Genomic DNA, 14227 nt, shown 5'->3' on the forward strand with positions numbered 1-14227 from the left:
CAGAGGTGGGGATTTCCCTGTGCTGCTAATGAGGGGAACACAGCTTTCATTGAGTGTGTTGCTTTGGGCCGACATCCCCCTGGCACCGACAAACACAGACGACCGCGGAAAGATGGAACGACGATGGAAAGAACAACTTGACCAGAGCGGAGACGCAGAGAGCAGAAAACGCAGATGCACAGGCAGACGCTCGCTTGGTTTCCACTCGAGTATATTTTATGCAAATTCCAACATACTGAACTACAAAGGCTGAACGGATGCGGCCGAAACTTGGAGAAAATGCTATATCAATATTGTAAAAAGGGTTTTTTTGCCCAGACGTGATGTGAGAATCGTTTTGCAGTTAGGGGAAATGTTGGAGCGGCAGTGATGGAAACACACTTGTTGAATTGAAAAATGGAGGAAGAAAGGCTTGAGAAATGTTTTCCTCACAATTCACAGAAATTCAGTTTGGACTGAGATCTAAATGATTTTTGTTAACCACCAACTCGCCACCATTTGTGAAATGTGCAACTCAGCACAGCGCAGCTGGAAAGCGGTGAATAAAATAACTGTTTGTGATAAGTGCGTTCAATCGAGACTTCACATTAAAGGATTTTTTACTGTTTCTCCAAAAGAGCAAAACCAACAATGAAAGTATGGCGCTATGAAGCACTGTGTATGTATTTAAAGGCTGATATAACCCATGCATCTGTGCGCTGCTGTTCTCCAAGAACTATTAATAACACATGGCTGCACTATGCTGTGCGACATGTGCTTTAATTACCACGAACAGACACTGCAGTTTGTCCTGAGTGAATCCCACACACACGTGTAGTAATCCACCACTGAAAATAGTCCCCAAAAATGTGCCGTTTCCTCAACTTTGTTTCATGTTTGCTTAAAACTAGACTTTCCAGCTGTTTTAGGAAACTGTTGAATCCTTTCCAAAGGGAAATATTTGAGCCCTTTACTTAAGATTTATTTATCCACATTACCAGCAGGCATGGAAGTGAGAGTCTTTCGCTGCGTTTCCATCAAAGGTCCACGTAATCTTAGTTAATGTGTGAAAACTTGCCAAGGAACCACAGGTTCCTTCAACTGTTGGTGACTGTCAAACACAGACACTTATAAAGGAAAGGCGGAGCAGCCAGCAAGGTCAACTCAATTCAGTTTTATGTATGTCTGCTGCGACTGGTTGGGGAGAGAGAAGGAAGACGGGATAAATGACATGCTGTAGACGAGAGCCAGAGATTAATGGCCTTTTTATAAGTATAAAAGGATGAGCAATGAATGACCAATTTAGAAGAATGTGAAGGTAGATGCTAAACGTGTGGAACGATGGGGAAAAGGCGGCCTTGGCCTTGAGGAGGTTGTTTGTTGCGGTTGCTGACGCTGGCTTGACCAAGTAAGACACTAAAGATATTAAGTGTGAAGAAGTCTACGCTGACCGTTAATGACTATAAGCTATTACACAAATACAATAATCAGTGTCGGAAAAGGAAGTGCAGGGATTGTTTTAAGCACAGCAGACAGTCACACCAGTCTCCCCTCTGCTGCAATTTTACAAACTGGACTACTTCAGCCAGCTTTAACAGGCATCATAGGCCTTAGAAGTACTCATCTTTCTCCAGAATCAGTGTTAAACTATAAGGTGAAAGTGATACCTGCAACATCACTCAAGCACTTCTTTGCATTACAGAGCTACTGGTTTCAATATGATGGGAGGTTCTTGGGTTTTTAAAAGAAGAGTATTGGAAAAATACTCATATTCCTATCATTAGAAATAATAACGGAGTAAACCCTCTTATGTCCAGGATCTCTCTCCGTCCAGTCAACGCCTGCCTGAGGCCTTTCCTTCTCATTTGACTGTATTTTCCGTTTTATTGCCTTTTTTGTGGCGAGTTCTTTCTTTTACTGAAAGAAAAGTAAAGTTTCCACAGTTTCTCCAGCTGTTCCATTGTCCAGCATTCTTGCTACTGGGGAAAAGTTGCCAATAGCTACTGGGAAAAAAACAAGTTCTAGCTGAGAGGCTGAACACTTAGCCAGTCAAAACTTGGGACACGCATAAAAAGCAAGGCTTACATTGAACCATCTAAATAATAATGGTGTCTTTATTCTAAAGCTGTCACATCGAGCAAACGTCACATCAAAAACGAGCAACTTTACATGTGATCGTTTTACCGGTCGTTGTAGAGCCTAACGCAACTGTAACGAGAAGGAGTGACTTAGCCGTGTCTGGCTTTAGATTTGGAATAAATCGTGTAAACAGAGGTAAAGGAGTTTAAAAGACTGAGAGAGCAACACTGAGAAAGAGATAGGCACAGTGACAACAATGGCAAACAGAGATAATTACAGTCAGGCAGCCAGAACAGACAAAAAGGAAAAGAGAAACAAGAGAAGAAGACCATCATAATAAGAACTCTTCCAGACTGAAATGACAGCTAATTATACAGTTGCCAAAACCAACACGGGCCACTTTTCTCAGCCATCTGACACTTATTCCCGCTGCAGTTTCACTGACCCGAAAACTCACAAAGCACGTCCACCGAGGCCTCCATCTAATAAAAATGTACTTTCCGTTTTATCCAATAAAAATACGATTTTTTTCCGCTTGACTTCAATAATAAAATACAGCTTCACTTTCCACTGACTTTGTATCAAACGGGATTTACCTTCCAGATTTTCAACCTTATCTGTTATTCTCAGCTGCTCCCTCAAGACCTACTCAAAGAAAAGCTTTTTTTCCATTTTTATGATGAAGGCTGGATTGTGGACACTCACAGCTCAGCAGCTCATGTTTCAGTGTGAATGACCTCCAATCTGAAACCCTGACTCACCGTAGTCTGTGTGAAAGATTTGTCGGACGAGTAGCAGGAACCACTCTTTCGTCAGGCCGCCCATGTCCAGCCCCGCCTCCCCGACAAAAGTCACCCGCAGCTTCTTCTTTAGATCGCATCGCTTCCTCGTCAGCTATCGGCGACAAAGAGATGAAACAAACACACACACATTTCGTTTCAGTTTGGATTGCAGAAACACTTGCTGCAGAAACCTTTGTACCCCTTTGTTGGGTAAGAGTTGCAGCGCCTGAAGCGTCTGATGTGGGGTTATCCTGGGTGACACGCCTAGGCAATATTGTGTCCAGCTGTTCTGCATGTGCTTTGTGGAACTGGTGTGTGATTGCTCTTATGGTGCCCTGTTTGAGATGCTTAAGAAATCTGGGGTATCAGGCCCATTATTATGGGTTATTTGGCTCCTGTAGAGCACCAGGGAAAGTTGTGCATTGCTAACAATAAGTCAGCAAATGCAAAATTGACAGACCAGTGGTTGCGGTGTCTGCTGGGATGTGGATGCTATTTGTTCTGGTAAAGAGAGATATGACAAAAGCAGCTGATTTACGGGTCCATCTACACTCCTACCCACATCTATGGTCATGATGAGGGAAGAAGTTATGAAAGGAATTATGAAAACTGCAAGCAAGAGCCCGCAGAGGCACTTTCAGCTCTGCTTCCCAGACTAGGTGAGGAACTCAGTGGTTCAGGAGGTGCTGAGAGTAAAACTGCTGCTCCTCCACATCAAATCAGATCAGCTGACCAGGTGCCTCTGGACGCCTCCTGTGGAGGCGTTCCAGTCACACCCAACATGGGAAAGATTCCAGTGCAGATATGATGGAGAGATTATGGTTCTCTTCTGGCTTGAGAACGCCACAAGAGCTTTAGGCACAGGTCACCAAGAAAGAGGACTGGTCTGCTTAGACTGCTGCTACAGACAGAAGCAGTAGAAAATAAGTAGATGCGGAAATATTTTCTGGGTAAAAAAATGACATCCTCTGCTATAATTTCCCATAAACACTGTTACTTAAGTTGCTAAATGGTTTCTTCAAATGAAAGTATGAAAATGCTGTGATCATGTATTCCTCAGTGTCTGCAGACTGAATATCTTCACAGGGACAGACCAGCAATTAAAGACCAAAATGAAAGACATTTGGTCTGAACCTCACTGCAGGAAGAAAATAACATTTCACATAATTTAGACTTGGATTTTAGTGTTTATCTCAGATTTACGGTTACATTTCAGATTGACGGAGGTTGAGGGTGACACATGACTGCAAAACATTAAAGGCATACTTGCTGATCCTCATGGCAGGGTCTATATATTCACTGGCCGATATTCCCAGTATTCCCACATCACAAGTTTCCAATTTTTCCCCCTTGCTTAAAACAACATTTTAAGAAATTTTTTGGTTTTTGGTTGTTATCACACTCTCAGATGTCCTAAAAATCCCAGTTTACACCCATGAGATTCTCCTCAGTTCCTTCTTTTTTCACGATCTTTGCTCAGTACTTCAGTGGAGAAGGCACATTAACACATCTCATTTTATATTAAATGACGCTGAACCTGCACCAATCTGTGCTTGTGTATTTCTAAAGAACATATTGTTTTCTGATTGGCTTTCCGGTATCAACTAAAATTGCATTAGGACATTTAAAACACACTAAACATAAATTCACAGTGTGTTATGGCTCAAGGTCACTTCAGATATCTGCATATAAATATGTGTAAAGATAGTAGACAAAGGATGAGTTTTTAGGGACATGAATCTTCCTGGTTTGTCTTAATTTTAATAACCAATCATGTCTGAGCAGGTACTGACCAGGTAAACTGATAACATGGACAGCAAAAACAGAATGCATTTACCAAAATTCAAATTCAAAAACACTGGGCATTGTCTAAAGAGGACAAAGGTTTTTATTAGCTTTTTCTAATTTATTAACGATCATAAACTAAACGATCATCAGACAGCTGCTAGCATTTGTGCCCTTAGTTTGTCAGCTGATGGGTTAACGGGTTCTCAGATTTGTTTTTAGAAATCAGAAATCAGACATAGTAATCAGTAATAGGTTTCCATGCAACTGCCATACATGTTATCAATTTGCCCCTGAATTTGCCCCTAAAAGGAACTTTCTACTAAGATTACCAAAGCAGCCTTTATAAACTACCAAAAATAAAGCATAAAGCACCAAAATCAGAGAAACTGAATTTAGAAATTCCAGTTCGCACTGGAATAAAAATAACTTTCTGATAAAAAACAGAAAGATATCATTGGGAATTTGCAGGAGATTTTTTTATCTTTCTTTTTTTAAAATAAATAATCATCATGGCAGTTGTTCATGCATTAAAGATCAGTCAACATTCACATTATTTCTAATTAATAAACGCCCTGATGACACCGGTCTACACTGCATGCTTTAACTTGCATATTTCAGTTTAAACAGTTTAAAAGATGTTTAAACATCTTGTAAAATGATTATACATCAAAAACTGAAATTTGTGAATGTACTAACCTCATCCAGTGAGTCGCTGAGAAGCTGTGCTCGTCGTACTTTAATGTTGAGAAACAGAAGGTTCATGTCCACTCTCTGCCTGCGAGAAACTTTACTGACCAGACTTTGCTGTGAAGCAAAAACACAGAATCCTAAACTCAACAGACAAGCATTTGTTGCTCATATACAGCTTCAGCAAATCTGCCTGCTCTGTGTTTCCTTATTACAATATTTTAAGGCTGGAATCAGGCTTTGTTAATGTGTGACTCACCCTGGCCTGACTGATCATCTGTTGCTCCGAGTCTTTCTGGATGATGGCTTTCTTTACCGCCGTCGAGAGGATGAAGGGAAACTGACAGAAAGAAAACCTGAAAAAGAGGAAAAAGTTAAGAATAGTTAATAATTCTCAGGCAGAGTTTCTTAGTCTGTTTTTCTATCAGCAGTTTCATAAACATGTCTTTCTGTAACTGCATTTCTGACCAGCTTTCAAGTGTTTTCAAAATTCTATACTTTACCCTAATGAGCAGGCTCTGAAGTCTACACCCTCCAAGCCACATGAGCTCCACAAATCCCCCACCACACCAGCCAGAGGCTGTAAGAGCCGGTCATTTCAACTGTAAACTCCAGATCCATTTTCTTTGTGAGACGTTAACGAGCCGTGACACAGCGTGAAACGAACTTCACGGCTTCTGCAAGTCTTTCCAAAGTTCTGGATAAACTGCAGCTGTGGAAGTGTTACTTCATTCTGCTTATGAGGAGATACTCAATTTCACTTCCAGGAATCTTCAAAGGGATGTTAGATGACTTGGTCGTGAGTAGCACTTACTCAGGGTAATGTACTGTAATATGGAGGGGCAATTCTAATAGGAGCTTGCAGGCAAGTCTAAAAACGTTTTTTTTTGACAAAAATCAGTCATCACTGACTATATCATCAACCCATCATTACTACTATACTGTACTATACTTTACTACACTACAAAGTAGTACAGCATTTTATGCTTTCTATTTATTGCTGAAATCTGTTGAGTGTTTAGTTTACACAGAACTAAACTGATGAAGATTTGAATAACACAAGTGAAGTGAATCAGAGTCATTCAGGTTTTGTATTATTGGTCAACCAATCTGAATCCAGATGACATTGATTTAGTCTCTTATATAGAGCAACCCAGGGTTATGACTGGATTTGAATCACAAGTTAAAGTAGATTATGTTATCTTTTTGGTATTTTCAGGAACATATCTTTGTGGAAAAGTTGTGTATCCATGAGAAATGAGTAGCTCTAGCATAACCTGCTACTGCAATCAACCATAAAATTATTACATAGCAACAAATCAACTACTCACATGCTGACTACCATATTCAGTGATCTACAAGAAAGAAAATAAATGCCTAGTTCATACAAAATTACAACAGGGTCTCGTTTGCGCCCGTTTGTCACCGAAGAGGTACGCCCCACCAAAATGAGAGATGTCAGCTATTTCATTACATGCAGTGGTGTAAATTTAATGTCAAAGTTTCATTAGTTTATTATGCTGCTTGAAAGGATGCAAAATTGCAGTAAAGATGCTTGATTTGAACAGAAATGCATCTATGCTAGCAAGAAATTATTCCTACAAATCTATATGGTAATACAACATATCTCAACCCGTAGCAACATATAAAGAAAGAAATATTGAAAGTGTTCTGGTACCTAATATTACTTCAGTTATGCCTTATCAGCCTATGCATGCATTTAAAGCCAGACGTGGTCAGAATGGCTGGCTTTGGTGTCGACTACAGTAAGCCTTGGTCCTTCAATTTCTTTGTTATTTAATACTTGAGTTGGAAGATACAAGCAGTCGTACTTTTTGGATTCGGTTTTAAAAGTTTGTTAGTTAAGATATTAGTTAAGAAGCCTGAATCTAATAATAAAATTGGTTCAAGCTTATGTGTTTTATAATTATATTTACATCATTTAACATTCATAGAATTACAGCAAGATGGTGCCATCTTATATGCCATTAGTTCCACTACATTGTCAATTTATGGACTAAGAAAATGTTTGGGGGCTCGTCCGGGATTTTCACCAGGACAAGCCCTCTATCACACCCTTTCTATATGATATATGTAAATATTTTAACCAAAAAGGTCATGTCCATCTAAAAGTTGATTATTGTTAAATTGCAAAATGACTGAAATGAAGTCCTGTAAGTAAAATGTATCCTATCGCCTTTGGTGCTCTAAAGAACGGTTCAAGTGAACACTAAATTTTGCGATTAAATTGAAAATCATGTTCAGCTACATTTCTTGGCATGTAATTTGTCCAGTATTGGCTGAAAGAAAACAAACCTAATTGCAAGATATGACTTTTAGATTTACTAATGATGCAAGCATCAGGATTTAGCAGGGTTGAACCAGATGGAAAATTCATAGAGTTTAATGTATACAGAAAAAAACACAACTGACCTATTTGAGTTGCCATAGTTCTGCCAGGTCCTATAATCCTCCATAAAATCTATGTGTTCAAGAGTAATGTTGTAAAAGTCAGTGAAGGACATGATTGGAGGGGAGGAGACACTGTTGGCTGCATCTGAGGACAGGGAAACAAGAATAACAGTCAAATGTGACAGAAATCATCTGCAGCAGACATCGAGATGTTATTAGTTTTGCAAGAGACTCACTGAAGAGGCTGAGCACTTTGGTTGCAGAGGGAATCCACCAGGCGCACTTGGACAGAGGAGGAAATTCATCTGGTTCTGCTGGAAACAGGCGAGTGGAGATGAACTGCAGGAGGCGCTCTACCAGTTGTCTGAAACGCCTTGCAGACAGTCTGACACACACACACACACACACACACACACACACACACACACACACACACACACACACACACAGATACATGGAGTTAATACTGGTGGCTTGGCAGAGTCAAACTGCACCCTGAAATATACATGTGCACAAAAATAGATGCTTACACTTCAAGGAGGAAAAATAATAGCAGCTTTGGAGAAGTTTGGTTTTCGGATCTGAGCAGAACTAAACAGAACTTCTAATTTGAAGCAGCTTGCTAGTAAATCATTACCACAAACAGCATGAATTCAAATGTTCCTCATTCAAGCCGAGAGGGAGACGAACAGAAGCTGGTTTACATTTGTGCTTTCAGGCTGTGTGTGATGTTTAAAGTCTTCTAGCTGGACAAAGTTTATATTTGGACAGTGAGGAACAATGTAATTAAATAAGATAAAGACATTTATAAATTAATAAACGTGCTTTTTTTCTATTGGAGAGAAGTTTAATATTTCATAAGCCCCATAACTATTAATCTCTTACTGTTGATTACTGTGTTGATATTGTGAAAGATTTCTTTCATACTAAAACTCCCAAACAAGCTTCCAGTCTTTGCTTTCACGTCCAGGGTTCCTGCACCATAAGGACTGGATCTAAGACTTTTTTTACTGCCATTCTGAATAAAACTTTGGACTACAGCTTGTTGGGTTTTTGCAAGCAGATTCTCAAACATTAAAACAAATGTGTTGTTAGCATCCACAAAAAGCTGAAATGAGATTTCCATTCCATTCCCTTGCTCGTATAGACTATTTGAGTCATATGTTGCCTGGCACCAGTTTTAGTCATGTAGTATGTCACTGACAGATTCACCAAACGTGTTCTTAGCAAAACAATATATAATGAAAGATGACCTGATAAAACTTTTCTATGATGTTTTTCCATATTCAAGCTAAAGCAGATAATATGTGTACAGTAACACAACAGCAGACAACAACTACAATACATTAGCACACAATGTTGTAACTCGCCATGAGTTTTGTTTTTTTTAACTATTTAAGAACCGGCCAGTCACTAGCAGCCCACCTATGGTTAGGGTAGGGTCTGGCTTATGTTGACCCCTTTTTTAAATATAATATAATGCCTATTTGGAACAGTCACATAGAAAAAAGATGCAACAGCTGTCGTATGACTCTTTATTTGTAATGTAACATGTTGCAGTTTCTAAAGTTTTGCCAGAAACATTTTGCCAGAACAAAACTCAAGCCATGGACAGATTATTGGTGACCTGGTGGATGTCAAGTAGTTAAGCATACTCTTTTAAGTAGAACAATTCTATTATACTTGACAGTTAATCACAAATACACGTTTGAACTTTTTTTTTTCCAGAAGGGAAAGTGTTGGCATGCAGGTCGCACTGTGTGGGCTGATTAGAGTAGGGAAAGCAAAGCTGAAGACAAAAACCAAGCTGGATGTAAAAAGAATGCGAGTGCTGTGTTTTGTCAAATTTTAGGGTTTGCACCAAACGACAGCAGAGATTCATAAAACCTCAAAACTGTGTATGTGATATGCATTAAGAAAGTGAGACTAAGCAGAGTAGTTGCCTAATTTATGTTCTCATCTCACAATTTATCACCTGCTAACCCTGCTGCAGTAACAAGATGACAAGAGCCAATCCGCCCACACATCCATGAGTTATTTAAAGCTTCAAATCCCACATTTTCCACAGAAGGCTGCACGATCTCTTTAACATACAAAATCCTCTCTCCTTAGATCCAGTGTGGATGACAAAAATCAGTAAAAGACAAAGTAATTCAAATGTAAAGACAAAGAAAATATTCTGTAGCTTTATAGATGCTGTAAAGAGACATCAATCAGAATATGATACCTGACATTTTTATTGTTTATTTAAACTGTGGTGAGGTCCATTTGTTACTGGCTGCGAACCAATATCAAACTGGTTACCACACACACGAACACACACATGCACATGCGTGCACACACACGAACACACAGACGCTTGCACAGAGTTTTGGACTTACTTTTTAAACCAGTGAACCAGGAAGTGATGGTCAGCCTCAGACAAAGCTGCGATCTGCCTGAGCAGGTGAGCATAGATCACATAGGTGCTGGTACTTGAGTACTGTGGGTTCTACACACACACACACACACACACACACACACACACACAGTTAAAAAGCCGGAATCCAACATGTGAACTGAGACGGAAATCGTAACACAAATGTCAAATGTATTGCATGATGCTACTAACAGAGACCTTAACAGGACAAATTGATAGAGCAGCAACCTAGTGCCTGGATGCATGTGAACGCACATGGCAACCATGGAAACGTACACAATTCAAGGAATCCTTTGCTTAAACATTTATGAGGGCATGTACTGTCTTGTATTAAATAGTATGTGAGTCAATATATACTACAAATAACTGTTATTTATGCTGGGAACATGCTAAGGTAATGAACCACATGTTCATTTTACTTGCAGTAGTTAACCATGTTAACCATTTTTGAAATTCACTTTTTTAAACATGTACTTTTCAAAGAGTCTTTTTTTAAATGTCCACTTAGGTGGACAACATACGTTTTGACTGTGTGGCAGGGCATGGAGTGACACATCAGCGTCCTATGTAGTGGTTTATGTGCAAGTATACCATCAACACTGACACAAATGCAAGAACACAGCCTTTGAATAGCTGTCCACTGTAGTGACCGCTATGTGTGAAAGGGTTAAATTGAGTTGACTGATTAAAGCATGCTCGTCTGGTGAAAGCTGTCCTGGATAATCTCAGTAAACAGTTTTCTGATGACTTCATGGGCTCATTTACTCGTTTTGAGTTATAAGGAATAAAACAGTACATTTGTTAATAACTTCACCTGCTGGTTTCCAAAGCTCCATCGTGAAGCCTCAACATGAGGATTTTTGTCATCAGAGGCGGATGTGACTGTTAAACTGCATTCTCATTGGTTCACAAACTGTCGATCACAATTCATTAGCCGATGGGCATAGCCCATATAAGCCTTCTTTCTGAAACTTAGAGTTAAAGGCTACTTCTACCTTTTATACTCTAACAGAAAGAGAAACTTATCGCATAATGAAGTCAAAGGCGAGACTATAAGAGGACAGTTTTCAGTGTTGTTTTCATGGACGACAGTCAACCAAGAAAAACACGGAATAGAAATAGAAGGAAAACATCACACTTGAGCTACACCAATTACTGGATGGCTGCTTTTTAACTATGAACACTATGGATGAGCATTTACATGCAGATTCTGTCTCAGGTGGACCTTCTCCAGTGGACTGCTGCTTGTTTAGGGTGTTGTTCAGATCAGCAGGATAAGCCATGAAGTGTTGAGCAAGAGTCTGAGTCAAGTTTGTGGAACATTAGTTTTCATGAGTTTCTTATTCTTTTATTACTTGATAGGATAAAATAAAATAAGTTTAAGAGCATCATGAAGTGGGAAAATATGACTGATGGAGTTTATTCTTTATTCATGTTCTAACCATAACCAAGTGGCTTTTACCGCATGCTTGTCATAAGCATATTTTCCCTGTTTTATTTCTTACTCATCTCCTTATTTCTGTTGTTGAGTGCATTTTTAGATAAAATAAAGTGACCATAAATATCTCATTAGTTTGCATTATTAAGAAAATACTCTTTTTGAGGAAAGTACCCCTTATTTTGATAGTTTTGTGTATGATTTCTTTCACTTTTTAGAACATTTACTCACCAGTCTTAAACCTTTCATTTGGGATCACGGGAACATGCGTTAAAGGGAATCTGCTGGGTCTCCCACAAGCATCCAAACAACCCTTAAACAACCCCCTAGACAAATTTGTTTAGATGAAAGAATGAAAACAAGAGTTAACTGCTCCGGTGGACTTCATTACGGCCTCATGTTCTCAGCTCTTGTTAATTAACTTGGAGAGTACAACATTATAACATAAAGAAATAATGGGCAGAACTATGAAAACAAGTTGAAACAAAACAAAACAATGGTTCAAGTTGAACATAATGTTTGAGTTTTCCATTGAAAATGCTTCATGCTCAACATACGGTTCATATTTGTAAGATCCAGAGAAGGCTGGTTTACTGCAATTCCTTAAAAATCTCTCATTCGTTCAACTAACTGCAGGGCTAAAGGCCGACTGAAGTAGGATTTAAATGATTGTTATTCTTTACTTTTTTTCCTCAAGTGTGACCCACTTTCACTTTGACCGCACGCGCACAAGTTTGGATGCAATAAAAGTAATAACAAATGACAAAATGAGTGAGATAATCCCAAAAAGCTCACTTCAGTCTGAGAATGGTTATAATGCACAGATGAAGGGAAAAAGAGATGAATTTGTAGCAACCAGAGCCCATAAAGGAAGGAGAGTCATCATCAGGCAGGAAACCAACAGTCCTCAACTGCAAAATGACCTCATCCAGTCCCGATCTGTGTGTTTGTGTGTGCGTGGTTATGTTCTCATGAGAGCTGAAAGACGAGACAAGTCCTCAAAGTCAAATGGGGCAAAATCAGAAGTTTGGCTCGGCCGTGTGTGTGTGTGTGTGATGGAGGGTGGAACCACAGTGGGACTACTGTAGACTGCTGTCTTTATCTGATGCTGATCCCCAAAACCATATATGGGAATCAGACTGGACGGAGAGAACGAAAGACAGACCGAGATGAAAAATAGCATCAAAGAAAGATCCCCAAAAAGAGAGAAAGACAGAAGACTGGAATGAAAACAAGAGGCAAGATTAAGAAGAATAGCAACGGGAAATTTCAAAAAGAAAACAAAACATTTTGATGAAAATGTCTTTGTTAAATAAGAATAAATATGGGCAAAAACTACCAAATTTACCAAATTTTCTCAAGTCCCAGTGACGTAGGCTTAAAAACCAGTCACTGAGCCCATGGTAACTACCGATTATTAGGGGACAAAAATGTGTAAACGTTAACTGTTTGGTGAGAGGTTGATTGCTGACTGTTGTTACGTAAAACTGGTGGCAAAGAGGTAAACAGTGCTACACCGAAAACCTTGTTGTTTCGGTAGCTCGAAGGCACCAACAGCTTATATGGAAGACCCCGACTGCAAACACTTGTGAAACGGAACAAACCAGAACAGGAGTCCATTCACCGTCAAAGTAAAAGTTAAACCTTTTGAAACACCTTGGTTTCAGCGGAAAGGGAAAACTTTTATTTTGAAGGTCTTTCAGGTAATTTGAACAACCTCCTTTTACTGTCGCAGTTTCATAGTCATTCAGTGGTTACTTAGCAAGTGTTTGCAGACAATCCCAAAAAGCTGATTCTGTTCATTTGGATGTAGCAGATAGTGAAGAAGTCACTTGGATGAAAACTCTATGTCCAAATCAACAGAATCTACTTTTTGGGATTTCCTTACCTGAATGATTGCTGCATGTTCAAGCGTAAAGTTGCCAACAGGGCGCACTGTTTTAGTCTGTCAGCCACTTTGCAACCCACCTACACTCTAGCTCCCACTTTCATGCTGTATCTGACTTAATCAGTCGTACTCTCTGTTCTCATTTATTTGATTTCTTCACTGATTTGTGATGAAGATTAGTTCACTGTAAGGGGCCTTCTGGGTACTCCCCACAATCGTACCTGAACGAGAATGAAGTAAGCTCGCAGATCATCTTTTGTCCGAGGCCTGAAAACAGAACAGACAAAACCCAGAACACAGTGAGACACTGTCAACAAATAGTCCCACAATATAACAAATAACTACACCAGCAAAGAGGTACAAAACAGAGATTCAAGGTATTACTTTAAGCTATTTTACTACAATTTAATATAAATGAACAAGAATTCCAACATCAGTGATTAGAATGTGAAAAATATCAATGAAATGTTAATAATTTCCTTTCATAAAAGCATGTATAGTAAACTTCATAAGTGGAACATGATAACACAAAGATGCAGAGAACTCGTCTCACCCTTTCCACTCCCTCAGCAGGCTGTTAATGATCCCTTTCAGCACTGACTTCTGGATGTCCTGAGGCTAAAAACACAACCGAAAATAAGCTTAGTGTGCAGAGGCCTACAAAGAGAAATAAAAACACTGAACGGCATATTCATCTAACCTTCACCACAACAGGAAGGTCACTTGTTCTACTTTTAAATTGAGAAAACGCTCAC

The 14227-nt window shown here is 39.3% G+C and overlaps 1 protein-coding gene across 1 annotated transcript in view; it reads right to left on the minus strand.

Moving 5' to 3' along the window:
* Positions 1–14227, minus strand: part of hectd2 (HECT domain containing 2) — a 56800-nt gene that overhangs the window by 28107 nt on the left and 14466 nt on the right. Inside the window, exons 6-13 of the mRNA XM_005937019.2 lie at positions 14026–14090; positions 13694–13739; positions 10109–10218; positions 7964–8112; positions 7749–7872; positions 5575–5671; positions 5325–5432; positions 2820–2952 (exon numbers count right to left, since the gene is read on the minus strand). Of these exons, the coding sequence (XP_005937081.1) occupies positions 2820–2952; positions 5325–5432; positions 5575–5671; positions 7749–7872; positions 7964–8112; positions 10109–10218; positions 13694–13739; positions 14026–14090 (832 nt within the window). The remainder of the gene's footprint in view (positions 1–2819; positions 2953–5324; positions 5433–5574; positions 5672–7748; positions 7873–7963; positions 8113–10108; positions 10219–13693; positions 13740–14025; positions 14091–14227) is intronic.

Source organism: Haplochromis burtoni, unplaced genomic scaffold (genome assembly GCF_018398535.1).
Source record: "Haplochromis burtoni strain Fernald_Lab_line unplaced genomic scaffold, NCSU_Asbu1 Contig_214, whole genome shotgun sequence".
NCBI classification, from domain to species: Eukaryota; Metazoa; Chordata; class Actinopteri; order Cichliformes; family Cichlidae; genus Haplochromis; species Haplochromis burtoni.